The following is a 16,511-nucleotide window of genomic DNA, read 5'->3' on the forward strand; positions in this document are numbered from 1 at the left end:
GACTTTTAATTTTGGCATTCTGAAGCCCAGATCAGGGGCTCAGATTTTTTTCCTTTTTGGGCCTCATAAAGGGGTTTTACCATAAGTCCAAAATTCAGAATCCAAATTCAACAGAATCCCATCATTCCTAGAAACAGTTGCAGTTGTTTACAGGAGATGGGGACAGTTACCAAGGCGATGGCCTCTAGGTGGCCTGGGGGAAGGTTTCGGTGCCCCTTATTCAGTTCAGACCCTAAGTATTTTACTATCTTTTGGCAGATCTGGGCTTTCTTTTTGGAAACCCAATAGCCTGTTTCCACTAGGAAATTCAGTATTTGAATGGTATTTTCAAGGAAAGCTCTGAAGGTCTTGCAACAAAGACTTCATCCACATATTGTAAAAGCATTCCTTCTGTCAGCCAGAGGTCTCTTAAGTTCCATGCCAAAAGTTTCCCAAAGATTGTGGGGGAATTTTTAAATCCTTGAAATAACACTAACAGTACTGCTGATTGACCTGTGTCCCAGCCTCAGCGATTCAAATGCAAAGATCTCTTGTGACTCCTTGTCTAATGCAAAAGAAGGCATCTTTACAATCCAAATCTGTAAACCAACCTAGTTCTCCTGATAAAGTGATCAGCAAGCTATAGGGGTTAGGTACCATAGGGTATATGTCCTAGACTTTCATTACTGGCCCTAAGTCTTGTACAAACCGTAGCTGTCTTAATGGGACTTGTATGATGGTAAAACAGGAATGTTAAAAGGAGAATTACAGGACCAAATCAGTCCTTGTGCCAAAAAAGGCTTCCAAGAGTGGTTGAATACCCTTTCATGCCACTTCCTTTAATGGATATTCTCTCTCTCTCTTTTAATTTAATTTTTATGGATTTGGCTGTGATCACTCTCCCTGGCTTCCCTTGGGCCCAAACATCTCTCCTTACCTGCATGAGAATTTCTTCGGGAATGTCCTGAACCTCTTCATTTTCTGGTTGGAGCAGGAGTGTTTGAAACCTGCAAACTTGTTGAGAAGGAATCATTGTATCTAGGCATCTAGGGGGAAAGACAAGTTGAGCATACAATTTGGCAAGCAAATCCTAGCCCAGGAGGGGCACTGGGTATTAAGCATGTGCAAGAAACTGTGCCCTACGCTGGTCTCTCCTAAATGGTAACCTAAGGATTGTAGAAAGGGGTAATGGTGTCTCCCAATATCCCTGTAACAGTAATGGTTTTTCCCAAAGTCGGAGAGAGACAATTGTTAATTACTTAATACGTGGCACTCTGTCAACTAAAAAGTCAATTATTCTGTTCCCCACTGTCAGTTGTGTCTAGGAATCCTGTGGGGATATTGCTCCAAGTCTGAGGGAGTCCCTGGGACACATCAGTCTTCATCTAAATACTATTCTGTCTCCTCATCTGATTTTGAGGGAGACTGCACTTGCTAGCTGCTGTGGTCAATTTGGGACAGCCTTTTTTCCAGTGTCCCTCCTTCTTACAGTAGGCACATTGTTTTTTTCTGAAGGGGGCGTGAACCCCTCTTTGATTTCTTCCTTTTCCCCTAGGTTGGTAGTCAAGCACAGCTGCCAGTGAGTTACTTGTTGCTTCAGTTTGCACTTTTCCTGAGCCTCATCCTGAGCATAGTATACTTTAAAAGCTAACTCCACTAAATGTGAGATTGGCAACCTAAAGATCCCATTTACCTTTTGCAGTTTTCTTTGAATATCAGGGCACTGTGGCTGATAAAGGTCACATTGGCCATTCTCTGTCCAGTGCCTCAGGGTTAGTTAGCGTCAACCTACTTTCCACATGTCTGATGGAGTCTTTCTAGGAATTACAAAGGGTCCTCATATGCTTGCCGCTATACTTCCTGTACCTTGTTGAGGCTCTTAAACTGAGTAACCCCTTTCTTCAAACCTGCAAGGATGCAATTCTCATAGTGCCCTAAGTGGGAAAGGCCCCATCATTTACATCCCAACTAGTCTGTGTTAGGGACTGAGTCTGTCGGCCAGGGGTGATTGTTGGGCCGGTTTACCTCTTCCCTAGCCTTTTCTGTGACCACACGCCTTTCTTCTGCTGTGGGCAGCACTTTTAACAAAGTGAATATCTGCCCTTGTGGGGTGATAGGTCAGAAATACAGACAAGAATAGCCCAGCCATTTGCTTGGATTGGAATAGGGGGGATTATTGTTTTTCCACCTGAACAGCTCCAAAGTGGGAAAAGGAAATGTACCCACATCACGCCAACCTGTTGTCCATTCAAGTCCTGCAGTGGGGAATTGACGCAGAGGAAACGGCCCTACTAAGGGACCAGTGGGTCCCAGGCCAAATTGGGTTTCCTGTCAGTTGCAGGAAGGGGATGCCACAACCTTTCCTAAATTCATGGGGAGGACAGGTTTGGGGGTGTTCCCCTCCTGCTCCAGACAATCCCATAAGGAGGCGGAGGTGCTGGAGCCATAGCTGACTGGCGGGCAGAGGATCAGGATGATTATTCAGGGGATTCAAAGCATCAGGCAGTGCCCTGTCTTCCCCATCTAATGGTGGGGAGTCCAAAACCTTAGGTTTGGGCTGTTTTTCCTTTTGCAGCATCAAATTATACCTCTTTTGAAAGTAGGTTCATTCTGATACAAGAGTATAAAAGCCTGAACATACAGGCTTGCATCTTATTTTCTCTGCTCTTACAGAATAGTTCCAGTTGCATTATAGTAGCATAACTTAAAGAACCGTTTGTCAGCCATTTTTTCCCAAATTCTAAGGCATATTGAGGCCAAGCAGCATTACAATAAAAAAAAATTTTATTTTTCTTCATGGGCTCATAGCTGAAAGTGGCCCAATTCTGGAGAATGCAGCCAATGATGCTACCCTCTGGGATCAATTCCGAATTTGCCATGTTCAGTCTTTTCACATAACACACCACACACGTGCACACACACACACACACACACAGACAACCAAATGAAACCAAACAACAACAACAAAAACAAAACAAAATCACAAACAGAAAACCAAACTCCTACAGGAAAGCAAACAAGCAAATGGGCATAGTCCACCATTCTGTTACTCCCCCAAAAGGGCCCTCTTCACAATACAAGCAGAGAGAGTGAGATATGGCTGTGTGCACTGCAGTGACTTACCCTTCGTTCCAAAACCGGAAGTCCAGATAGCAGTCTGAGATGTCATTCTGCTCTAAGCTTCTAGAGCACCAACAGCAGCCCACACTGACCTAGAAGAGTGACTTTAGGGCCCCCTGACCAACACACCTGGGCAGCTGCTGGGGCACTCGTTTGCCTAACCTGGCCGGGGCCTACTGCCATGCTAGCCCTGGCATGGTTGCCAAAATCTGTTGCAGAACCCCAAAAGTTAGGTTCAAGTACCTGATGCGCAGTAAGCCAAACACTGACACGTTGGTGCTTCAGAGCAGAGAGAGGTTTATTCAGTTTGACCAAAGCATGAGGGTGGGAGAGGCAAATTCTCAAATTCAGTCTCCCTTTGCACATAACCGGTGGCTTTTATGAGTAAGGTAGGTATATGGGAAGTGAGAGCCTCTGATTATCAAAGCTCCTTGCATCCCTTGGCCAGTCAAACTTCTGGATGCCATCAAAGAGGTCAGCATGACCCAAGGATCATTGTTCTTTACAAGAAAAACAAGTTCATTAATCTTGTAAGCAGCCCCTGGGGATTAGAATATGAAGTTAATCACTTATTAGTGACTACCCTCTACCAAAATACGTGCAAACAGTCCTGCCTGGAGGAAGTTAAGGACAGAGAGAGGAAAATAAGTAAAACAAACATGATTTTTATAACATAGCCTTGGTCACATTGCTGTATTTCATCTAAGTGACAGCTATACAGTTTTTTCTCTACTTGCCACATTTAACAGAGATATAAAAGTGCTTACTAAAAGGCTAGTCTTGTAGAGTACATCATGAAGGTTCATCATCAAGACATCATGAAAGCCCACTTGGGAAGAAGTCAGAGCAAGACAACTGGCGAGGCAAAAAGAACATGCAGGGGCAGGCATGGAAATCCAGCTATTTTGTTTTAAAGAGCCCCTGGACAGCAACTTCTGAGGAGGACACTGTCAGCCCAAGTGCCATCATATTAACACTACACCTTCAAAAAATTTCCTGACCCTGTTGTCCCCTCTGTGTCCTCCTCATTTCAGTTAACATGGCCTGTTAAAAAATCTTGTCACCATTAGATGTCTCATGTCTCATTTATTTAACACACTTGTTCTGTGTCTGGCTAAGAGGATCAGCAACTCTTTGTTTAAAAAGGTCTTTAGGCCGGATGCAGTGGCTCATGCTTGTAATCCCAGCACTTTGGGAGGCCAAGATCACCTGAGCTCAGGAGTTCAAGACCAGCCTGCCCAACGTGGCAAAACCCCATCTCTACTAAAAATACAAAAATTAGCTGGGCATGGTGGCGTTCACCTATAATCCCAGCTACTCAGGAGGCTGACGCAGGAGAGTCGCTTGAACCTGGGAGGTGGAGGTTGCAGTGAGCTGAGATCACCCCACCGCACTCCAGTCTGGGCCACGGAGTGAGACTCTGTCTCAAAAATATCTATATATATATATATATTAAAAAACAATTTAAAAATAATAAAAAGGTCTTTAGTGGTCTGTTTAGGTTTTAAAATTCTTACATTATTCACGAACGCCTATGGGTTGTTTACAATTCAAATAGCTCCATTAAGATTACATGAAAAGGGGCGGTCCTCCACCTTACTCTTGATTATCACTTCCAAAGGCAGCCACTTTAAGTATTTTTGCATTATTTATTGGCATTTGCCTCCATATTTAAATAATGTGCTTATATCGCCACTTCTTTATTTTTCCATTTGTGTTATTACCTGTTGATTTCCTCATGGTAGATAAGAATTTAACTCTTTCATAATATCCACCCACACCACACCACAGTTGTTTCTCAACTTTTGGTTAAGTCAGCATTCTAAGTTCATGTTATTTACTAGCTAAATATTCATCATGAGCCATAGTGTACCATGATTGTGTTTCTCAGACCACTTTTCCCCCCTCACTTTTACCTCATTTGTTTGCCTCTTTTCCTGTGGATTGATGACGAATTCATCCCCCAAATCTCTGAAAGCATTATGTAATCTCGTATATACATCAAATTCTTGTTTTTTCTTAATCTTTCCTGGTTCCCCTGTGCTAGGTTGGGTGCTGTATTCATTTACTAGGGTTGCCATAGCAAAGTACCACAGACTGGGTGGCTTAAGTAAGAGAAATTAATTTTCTCACAATTCTGGAGATGGAAAGAGCAAGGTGTTGGCAGGATTGGTTTCTTCAGAGGCCTCCTTGTAAATGGCCGTCTTCCTGTGTCTTCACATGGTCTTCCCTTTGTGTCTCTCTGTGTCTAAATTTCCTTACCTTAAAAAGATGCTAGTTGGAATGGGACATCAATTTACAAGAAAAGAAAAAGGACGCTGGTCATACTGGATGGGGGCCCACCCTAGTGACTTCATTTTCACTCACCTCTTTAAAGGCCCTATTTCCAGATACAGTCACATACTGAGATACTGTGGTTAGAACTTTAACATGACTTTTGGAGTGACAAAACTCAGCCCAGAACAGGCCTCTTGGTTATTCTTGTTTTTTTTGAAGACAAGGTCTCACTCTGTTGCCCAGGCTTGAGTGCAGTGGTGTGATCTTGGCTCACTGCAGCCTCCGCCTCCTGGGTTCAAGTGATCCTCCCACCTCAGCCTCCTGGGTAGCTTGGATTACAGGCATGCACCACCACACCCAGCTAATTTTTTTATTTTTAGTAGAGAGTGGGTTTCACCATGTTGGCCAGGCTGATCTTGAACTCCTGACCTCAAGTGATCCACCCGCCTTGGCCTCCCAAAGTGCTGGGATTACAGGTGTGAACCACTGTGCCTTGGCTATTCTCTAGACCTCTGGCATAGCTCCTGCCCTGGGATTTCTCTTTACCTTCACCCTAGTCATTTCTTACGTTCCTCTCCTGTCTCCTGGATCCCATAGCTGCTGCTTTTTGGTTTACTTTCCTGTTTGGTGGAGTAGATCCTTCAGCTTCTCAGGGAAGGTAATTGGGATATATAATCTTTTCAAGGCCTTTGCCTGAGTGAAATGGGTTTATTTTACTCTTTCACTCCTTTGATAGTTTGATCATGGAATTGTAGGTAAGCAGTTTTAAATGCATTTATTCATTGTTGTTCTAGATTTCATTCCTGCTGTTGAAATCCTGTGCTATCCTGACTGCAGAGCTTTTATTTGTGACCTGTAATTTTCCCCTCTGGCAGCTTTAGGATCTTTATTTCAGGTGTTCTGAAATTTCATATTATGCCTTAGTGGGTGCTTTTTTTCTTTTTCTTTTTTTTTTTTGAGACAGTCTCACTCTGTCGCCCAGGCTGGAGTGTAGTAGCGCAATCTTGGCTCACTGCAACCTCCGTCTCCCAGGTTCAAGCGATTCTCTTGCCTCAGCCTCCCAAGTAGCTGGGACTACAGGCATATGTGACCATGCCTGACTAATTTTTGTATTTTGGTAGAGACGGAGTTTCACCACATTGGCCAGGCTGGTCTCAAACTCCTGACCTCAAGTGATCCGTCTGCCTCGGCCTCCTAAAGTGCTGAGATCACAGGTGTGAGCCACCGAGCCCAGCCAGTGTGGGTGCTTTTTAATTCATAATGCTAAATACTTAGTGAGCTTTTTCAATCTGGCAAGTTATGTGCTTCAGTTCTGGGATATTTCGATTTTATCACTTTTTTTTTTTTTTTTGTGGGAGAGGGGGAGTTTTATTAGTTGAATGTGGGATTTTCTGAAATGTACCTCTAAGTTTTCTTTTTCTCTTGTTTTCCATTTTTAACCTTTTGCCTTTTTAAAAAAATTTAGGATGATTTTCTCAGCTTTATATTCTACCTTTCTGTTGGCTATCTAAATTTTCTGCTATATATATTTTTCTGCTCTATGGTTTTAATTTCCAAGAGCTAGCTCATTTTTTTTTTCTGGAAAAAATGCTGTTAGAAAAATGAATTCATTATCTCTCTAATGTCAATTATTTTTAAATTTCTTCTGTTCCCTGAATCAACTGTTTTTTTTTTCTTTCTTCCCCTTCCCCTGTTTGTTTATACCTCTGTCTCTGCTCTTAGAAGTGTTCTTGAAATATCTGATGACCATTTTACTGCTCATTTGTCCATACTTAACATTGAGGCACTAAAAGTTGATGATGGACGCTCTAGTCTTGTCATGGTGGACTTGTAATAAGGTGGTTAGCTTTTTTGTTTACTTTCCTCCTGCTGCACACATTTAAGTTTTATTTTTCTCTATTCTGACAGTTACCATCTTTGAAATTTTAATTTTTGTTCACTACAAACACTTCTACTATGGAAGGGAGGCCCCTTCTAGTATCCTATCTGAACCTCCTTTCTGATGTAATTCTAGCAACTGCTACAGAATTATGTCCTGGAAACAAGCTGATTTGTGGTTTTCCCTTTGGGAATCTTGAATGGCTTCTGGCCTTCAGAACCCATTTTCAGTTCCTTGTCAAGGCTTTCTGTGATCTGACTCCAAGCTGACTTTACAAAGCCCTGTATTGTATTCCACCCCATATCTCAGGATGCCAGCCATTTCCTGAGTACAGTGTGTTACCTGCTTTTATGCCGCCATGTCCTTCCTTTGTTTTTCAGGTTGTTCTGGCTATAATTTCTCTCCTGTGGCCTCTGTGAGCACATCATTCACATTCTTTAAGTCCGTCTCCTCAGTAAAGCCTTCTCTCCCACCCTGCATTATTCACAAACACCCTACCCTTCCAGGTGGATGATTCCTCTCTCGGCAAGGTACCTTGTGTCATTATTTAGCATTTATTTCATTTATATCTCATCCTGTATGAAACACAGATTCTAGAGCACTGTCTCAGATTCCATCAACCCCATCAATCCCTTGAGCTTCTGCTGACGGGTAAGGCAATGATCCAGAATTATGGAGGAGTCAACTCCCTCTGGAGGGCCTTGATTAATGAAATGCCGACAGGAGGGAGCCTGGCAGGCAAACGCCCCCTCCTGTCTCCCTCCTGTGAACTCCTCTCAGCCACGGTCTTGCCTTGCATGCCTTCCAGAGAAGACATACAAGTTGTCTGGCAAATGTGTTTGGCTAAGTAAATGCACTTGGCAAACACCCTGTGTATCTTCCTGGCTCACTGTGAAGCCTGCGGCGAGGTAACGCATTACGTCACATTGCCATGCATCGTTCCTTGCTTCACTTACCTTTTTTCTGGCCCTCACCTCTCTGTTCTTACATATCCCAAATAAAATACCAGTGCTTACATGTGCTGTGTTGGTTTGCTGCACCCATTAACTCGTCATTTACATTAGGTATTTCTCTTAATGCTATCCCTCCTCTTTCCCCCCACCCCATGACAGGCCTTGGTATGTGATGTTCCCCACCCTGTGTCCAAGTGTTCTCATTGTTCAATTACCACCTATAAGTGAGAACATGCAGTGTTTGGTTTTCTGTCCTTGTGATAGTTTGCTCAGAATGATGGTTTCCAGCTTCATCCATGTCCCTACAAAGGACATGAACTCATTCTTTTTTATGGCTGCATAGTATTCCATGGTGTATATGTGCCACATTTTCTTAATCCAGTCTATGATTGATGGACATTTGGGTTGTTACATATGTAACAAACCTGCATGTTGTGTACATTTACCCTAGAACTTAAAGCATAAAAATAAATAATAAATAAAATACCAGTGCTTTAATCCTTGCCTTGGGCTCTGATTTCTAAAGGACCTAGGCTAAGACACCCAGATATTTGTTTAAAAATCTGGTAGTCATAAGTGTTTAATTGTTCAGCCATGTATATGACAGCTGGAAGTACCAGATCTCCCACTGATTTGACATTGAAGTCCTACAAATATTTATACCTTTTAAGAATATAGAAATGTCAGTTACATCCAACATAACAATTGATCAAGAATTATAAGTTTCATTTTCGAAGTTATTTTCACAAGACATGGGGATGGTGTTTGGAGTCCAGGTATCTTACCTGACCCGTTGGTTCAGATAACACTTCCAAGGTTAGATTCATTTTAACACATGGTAACAGTTATGCATATTTATGCAAGTCTATATATTGCAGAGAAGAATAAAGTTAATATTGTTTTGAAAGCTCTCATCTAATACCTTAGATGAGTTCAAATTAGATCTTTTGAACTAATTTTATGATACATAACCCTTGCAAGCCATAAGGGATCATTTTTACCTCTGAGATGACCTAAAAAATAGTCAGATAGTAAAATTCACCTCTTTTAGTGTACAGTTCTATGAATTTTGACAAACGCATAGTTGTATAACCATCACCACCACCACCACAATCAAAATATATAACCATTCCGTCATCCCTTAAAATTCCTTCATGGCATTTTGTAGCAATCCATTTCCACCAACCCCAGACTTTGGCATATGCTGACCTATTTTCTGTCCCTATAGTTTTGCCTTTTCTAGAATGTCCTATAAATGGAATAACAGAGTATGTAGCCTTTCGAATGTGGCTTCTTTAATTTAGCATAATGCTTTTGACATTCATCCATGTTGCTGAGTAGATCAACAGTTCATTCCCGTTTGTTGCTGAGTATGCTGTGGATATACCACAATTTGTTTTCCATCTACTAGTTGAAGGATATTTGGGTTATTTACCAATATTTGAATTTTGAACAAAGCTGCCATAAACATTTGCATAGAGTTTTTTTGTGTAAATTGTTTTTATTTCTCTTGTACTGGGATTGCTGTTGTGGGGTAAGCGTATATTTAATTTTGTAAGGAACTCCCAAACTTTTGGAAAATGTCTGTATTACATGGCATCCCCATGAATAAGGTATGAGAGCTCCAGTTGCTCACATCCTCTCCAGTACTTAGTGTTGTCAGTTTTTCTAAATTTTAGCTGTTCCAATAAAAAGATGTAGTGTCTCGTGTTTCTTAAACAGCCTTAGAAAGATAATTGACGTGCAATATGCTGTATATTTTTATAAGCATACAATTAGATTCACTTGACATATACACATCCATGAAGCCATTACCATAATCAAGGTAGAACACATCTATTACCCCACAGTTCCCCCTGCTCCTTTGTAATCCTCTCTTTCCATCCCAGAACCCTTACTCGAGCAACCACTGATCTGCTGTCACCGTAGTCGTTTTACATAACAGAATCATACAGTATGCACTCTTTTTATGTCTAGCTTCTTTTATTTGGCATAATTATTTTGAGATTCATCCGTGTTGCTGTATATAGCAATAGCTGAGTTCTTTTTATGGCTGAGTTGCAGTCATTGTATGGATTGTGACAATTTGTTTATCCATTCACTTGAATGTTTGGGTTGTTTCCAGCTTTTAATAGTTAGAAACAAGCTGCTATGAACTGAGACAATTTTTTTTTTTTTTTTTTTTTTTTTGGAGACGGAGTCTCACTCTGTCACCCACACTGGGGTGCAGTGGTACAATTCTGGCTCACTGCAACCTCCGCCTCCTGGTTTCGAGCGATTCTCCTGCCTCAGCTTCCTGAGTAGCTGGGATTACAGGCATGCGCCACCATGTGCAGCTAATTTTGTATTTTTAGTAGAGGCAGGGTTTCACCATGTTTGCCAAGCTGATCTCGAATTCCTGACCTCAGGTGATCCACCTGCCTCGGCCCCCCAAAGTGCTGGGATTACAGGCATGAGCCACCGCGCCTGGCCAAGACAACTATTTTCTTTTTATTCCATGGGACTTTGCTTGATATGAGACAACGATTTTTATGTCTGCTTTTAAATCAACTTTATTGAGGCATAATTTGTAGTTTATAAAATATACTCTTCTAGGCCGGGCACAGTGGCTCGTTCCTGTAATCTCAGCACTTTGGGAGGCCATGACGAGCGGATCATCTCAGGTCAGGAGTTCGAGACCAGCCTGGCCAACATGGTGAAACCCTGTCTCTACTAAAAATACAAAAATTAGCCAGGCGTGGTGGCACACCTGTAATCCCAACTACTCAGGAGGGTGAGGCAGGAAAATCGCTTGAACCTGGGAGGAAGAGGTTGCAGTGAGCCAAGACCATGCCACTGCACTCCAGCCTGGGTGATAAAGCAAGACTCTGTTTCAGAAAAAATAAAATAAAATAAAAAAATATATATATATATTTAAAAATACATTAAAATATATATATAATATACTGTTCTAAAGTGCATCTAATTTGATGAATTGTAACAAATTCATACTTCCTTGTAACTGACACCACATCAAGATATGGAACATTGGCTTCACCCTAAAGGTTCCCTTTGGATCCTTTCCAGTCACTGTCTCCCACTTCCCCATCCCAAGCAACCACTTATTTGCTTTCAGTCACTCCATAATAAATCTGTAATCCCTAGCATTTTGTAGAAATGGCATCATCTAGTAATTTATTTTATTTCATTTCATTTATTTTGAGACAGAGTCTCGCTCTGTCGCCCACGCTGGAGTGCAGTGGCATGATCTCGGCTCACTGCAACCTCTGCCTCCCGGGTTGAAGCAATTCTCCTGCCTCGGCCTCCTGAGTAGCTGGGATTACAGTGCCCACCACCACACCGGGCTAATTTTTGTATTTTTTGGTAGAAACGGGGCTTCACCCTGTTGGCCAGGCTGGTCTCGAACTCCTGACCTCAGGTGATCTTCCCGCCTGGGCCTCCCAAAGTGCTGGGATTACAGGCTTGAGCCACCGCGCCTGGCCTAGTAATTAATTTTAGATTGTCATTTTGCTGAGCACATTTTAAAGACTCATCTATGTTGCAAGTATTGTTGGAAGTATCTGCAGTTCATTCCTGTTCAGTACTGAGTGGTATCTCGCTGTATGAATTTACCACAATGTGTTTATCAGTGTATTGTTGGGCATTGGTTATTTCCAGTTTTTGGCTATTATGGGTAAAGTTGATCTGAACATTCAAGAACAAGCTGCAGGACAGTTCTCCGGGTGACCTTGGACTCGCCCAGTTCTTCCCTCTTTCTCACTTGTGTTCTCAAAAATGACCGTAGAATGTGCTGGGAATGCAACATCCTGCGATAAAGAGGAACTGACAAGAACAGCTCAGGCTCTCTCTGTTCCAGTCTGCCTCTGAGAAACAAGACGTCCGCCAACACTTTTGCCTAGCGTGTCATGTGGTCCCCCAGGGTATTAAATCCAGTGCCGGCTGCTTTCTGGTGTCCTTCGGCTGCAGTGCAAGTGGAACACATGCCCCACTTGTGAGAATCCATCCACCCTCAGTAGCTTTCTTGAGCCTTGGGAGATCGGCTCACAATGAATTCCAGGCTTCTGTTGTGCCTCAGGGCCAATCTGTAAGTAATAAACCCACTTCATGTAACTTGTGTGTGGGCGTTCCATCTCACCATCTCATTGGACTCAGGCAAGTTGATAACCAGTGTACAATGAGCCTGCTTCACAAAATTAGCACAGTGAACCGGGTTCAGTCTGACAGAACCATGTTTTCCTGGTGAAAGGAGGTAGTGATGTCAACCTGTGGGTGCAGAGGCTGGACTTGGAGCGGCACGTTTTATGGGAAAGGAGGGGTGATACGTGGGACCTTAGGTCACATGCAAACACACCCTGTGGATGTGACTGAGCTGGCTGAATGGGTGGAAGCAGAGAGAGAGTAAGGTGGAACTGAAATACCACACAGGATCCCTTGGTTGTTAGCCACTTATGTGATTGCTCATTTCCAGGGCTGGCGATTGGGGACTCAAACATACCCTAAGGCACTTAAGAGAAAGAAGAGGGATGAGGTACTCACACGGTCCCTGAAGCATCTGAGAGGAACTCACATGCACAGTGTGGCCCATCACAGAAAGGGAGACTCAAGTCTAAAGGACCACAGTCTCAGACATGGAGAAAGGCCAAGGAAGTCGCGTGCATCCTGGTTGATGAATATATTTGATAAAGGGACATTGCAAACCCAAATGTCTTGGGCTGAATGGCACAGGTAGGAATGGGGCCATGGTCTCTGGATCCCCACCAGAGGCCAATGGCTCTATACTCCTATCAAGATAAAATGGGGCCAGGTGCAGTGGCTCATACCTAATTCCAGTACTTTGTGGGGCCAAGGCAGGAGGATCCCTTGAGCCCAAGAGTTAGAGACCAGCCAAAGCAACAATGTGAGACCTTGTCTCTACAAAAAACTTAAAAATTACCCACGCGTGGTGGTGTGCTTCCCATAGTCCCAGCTATATGGGAGGCTGAGGCTGGAGGATTGTCTGAACCTGGGAGGTTGAGGCTGCCCTCCAACCTGGGCAACAGTGAGAAACCCTGTCTCAAGAAAAAAAAAAAGATAAAATGGGGAAAGATGGAAATTCCGACTTCTTTGAAGTTCTTGGATACTGAAGGCCACATGACAGTATTTCCAGGTTCCTTTAGGGGAAAAATTAAGCAGGAAGTTTGGGGATGGACTCAGTGACACATAGTGTTTATCTGCTTGTGGTGCTTCTCTGCTTGTAGGTGGAGCCCTCTGGGCCATTTCAAGTGTCAGTGACCATGGTTCCCACCACTGAGTGCTTTATAGGCATTGACATTTTGGTTGCTTGTGGCACAGAACATCACTGCCACCAGAGGGGCTATGACCCCTAACAGCTAAGGATTTCAGCCATAACAGTGGGGCACATCCCCTCTCACCTACCACCATATCTTGCCACATTTTTACTGACTCATGGGCCATTGTCAACAGCCTAGCCATCTGGTCAGGGGAATGGCAGCAGTGATTGGACTATTAAAAGATTCCATGTGTGGGGACAAGGGCTATGGCAACAGCTTGCTGTTGGAAGGCACTCTATATGCGACTCATGTGGATGCTCTGACTACCATAGCTGCTCTTGAGAGGACTTATGTTTTTGGATACCCCATGGGACTTCACTCTGACCAAGGAAAATCCTCACTGCCCAAGTAACATGACAGTGGGCATACTCTCATGCAATACAATGGGTTTTCCATGCACTCTGTCATCCACAGGCCGATGGAGCCATTGAATGATGGACCAGCCAACTCACAAAGCAACTGAATAAAGGACATCAGGACAGCCTGCTATTGGGGTGACACCTCGATTTGACTAGGGCAGCATGGACACTAAGCACTGTACTCCAATACAAGGGAAACACAGCACTGCACACATCTTGAGAAACACTGAGCTTGGTGTGGATAGAGGTGGACCAGGTGACTGCCTGATGAGGCTGCACCTGTGAAATTCCAATCTCAGTGTTCCCAACCATTCTTTTTTCTTTCTCCATTTAGAGTGCACATCCTGTAGGTGGTCGGTGGTTCAAGCTGCCAGAGCACCTCAGACAGGGCCCCCTGACTCTAATCTAGAGGTGATACTTCCCCCAGGTGCCTCTCTTCTATGAAATCCACAGGGATACAGGACAGGACCAAGGAGTACCAGAGTGCTAGGGTTAATGGCACCAGGAACACCTGATCCTTCCATACAGGTGGGTAAACTTATCAGACATGTCAAGTTTGTACAGGACAAACCTCCCTTCCCGGACTGGACAACTGAAGCCAAAAGGCCTGGGTCATGCAACAAGGGGAATGGGTAGTCTTCGGGACTGCAGCAGTCAGACTGGGACACTACACTCAGCCCAACCTCTATCACATAGGTAGGGAATACCCGAGGATGCAGGAAGTGTAAGGGGCGGGGCACTAACCTGTCAGTCTGCTTTTTCCACAAGGACGTGACAGCAGAGGCCTAGAAGCATGATGCCTTCGTTAGGCTCTCCCAAGCTGTGGCCACCAAAGGGAAGTGCTGGATCTGTCATCCCAGACCCCATCATGTCACAGGCTACAGCAACGTTCTCGTCCTGCCAGTAGTAAACTCTACCAGTGTTATAGTGGCACAGTGAATATCAACAGAACCTGAGCCCTGGCTTACTGAGTGAGGATCTGGCACCTGCCACATGAGAGGGAGACTTAATTGGCCTAAGGGTAGACTTAATTGGCCTAAGGTGGCAAAACATCATCACAAGTAATAAAAGCTTGGTGGGCTAGTACTTTTGACCCGTTATATTCCTTTACTTGGATGAGAAGCATCCCAGTGTTGACAGTGGAAACAATAATTGGACTACTGTTAGCTTTCTGTGTAGGGGCTTCATGAACAATATTGAATGGGGGAAACCAAGTTCATATAACTAATTTGAGACCTGGCTGGCAAATGCCAATGTCTTCATACCTATGAATGGGCTACTGAACAATAAAATGGGAGAAGGGATGCTATGTGCACCTGAGGGCTACATTTTTCTCTGTGGGCAGTCCAGGGTGACCCAAATACGGTACGGGCAATGTTATGCTTGAAAAGCTGATGAACGGCGGGATACTGCACACTGGGCATTCTGGGGTGTCCCTAGATATTACTCCTTGAAATAAGTCATACAAGTGGGCCAGCAGCCTGAAGTCATGCACCAGGCTTACTAGACTCCTGCTAGGAGGTGTAAGCAGCTCTGGGTTTGTGTTCTTTTTGAGATTTTTGGTAGCACACATAGGAGTCGGTGCTCAGGAAAAATTGGTAAGAAATCTGTCCCTGAGCATGGCAGATATTGCTTCCTCTATTGCCACTTCCTTGGCAGCCCAGCAGACATCCCTCAACACCCTTGAGAATTTTTTTTTTTTTTTTTTTTTGAGATGGGGTTTTATGCTGTTGCCCAGACTGGAGTGCAGTGGCATGATCATAGTTCGCTGTAACCTCAAACTCCTAGGCTCAAGTGATCCTCCCACCTGAGCCTCCTAAGTAGATCTGACTGCAGGTGCACACCACCACACTTGGCTATTTTTCTTAATATTTTGGAGAGACGGGGGCCTCACTATTTTGCCCAGGCTGGTCTTGAACTCTTGGCCTCAAGCAAACCCCCTATTTCAGCTTCCCAAAGCACTGGGATTACAAGCATGAGCCAGCACACCTGGCCAAGAGGATTGTATTAAACAAAGGAATTAGTTTAGATTTCCATTTACCAAACTGGGAGAAGTGTGTTCGATTGCCAGTAGCTGCTACAGTACCTAGCGAACACCTAATGTACTGCAGAAAAGTAGGGGAGATCTGGGAGGAAGCCCACTTGCTGCAGATATTGGGGCTCCCTTAAGGACCCTTTTTTGACCTCTTTAGCAACTTCTTACCTGGATCGCTGGATCCTGGACTAGGTTGCTGCTCCAGGCAGACCCAATCAGCCTGTTTGTGGAGTAGTCCTCCTGGGCCTAGTAAAATGTATTCTGGCTATGGCTCAACAATGTTGCACTGACATTGTGTCTGTCAAGGTGTTAAGTCAATCTGAGAAGACAAACCTCCGCCTCCAGGTACTAGGAGGTTGGTGGGCATATGGAATGGACTAGCTGTGCTAAGGGGGATAATCTGGGTTAAGGGCATAGACTGCAGGATAGTTCTCCAGGTGGCCTTGGACAAACTTAGTTCTTTCTCCTTTCTCACTTGTGGTTCTCTAGGATAACTGTAGAATGTGCTGGGAATGTAGCATCCTGTGATAAAGAGAGACTAACCAGAACAGCCAGGGCCCTGTTCCAGTCTGTCCTAGA

The 16,511-nt window shown here is 43.8% G+C and overlaps 1 protein-coding gene across 2 annotated transcripts in view; it reads left to right on the forward strand.

The window, feature by feature from the left end:
* Positions 1 to 14,983, forward strand: part of DUSP11 (dual specificity phosphatase 11) — a 41,000-nt gene extending 26,017 nt beyond the window's left edge. The window contains exons 9-10 of one of the 2 annotated variants that reach the window (XR_003722109.2): positions 13,953 to 14,425; positions 14,666 to 14,983. Coding sequence is in view for 1 of the 2 variants with exons in the window: in XM_028832373.2 (XP_028688206.1) it covers positions 13,953 to 14,001 (49 nt within the window). In the remaining variant the exon portion in view is untranslated. Of the gene's footprint in view, positions 1 to 13,952 lie in introns of both variants that reach the window. The other variant, XM_028832373.2, reaches the window with a different exon arrangement.
* The last annotated feature ends 1,528 nt before the right edge of the window (positions 14,984 to 16,511 follow it).

Source organism: Macaca mulatta, chromosome 13 (assembly GCF_049350105.2).
Source record: "Macaca mulatta isolate MMU2019108-1 chromosome 13, T2T-MMU8v2.0, whole genome shotgun sequence".
In the NCBI taxonomy this organism is placed as follows: Eukaryota; Metazoa; Chordata; class Mammalia; order Primates; family Cercopithecidae; genus Macaca; species Macaca mulatta.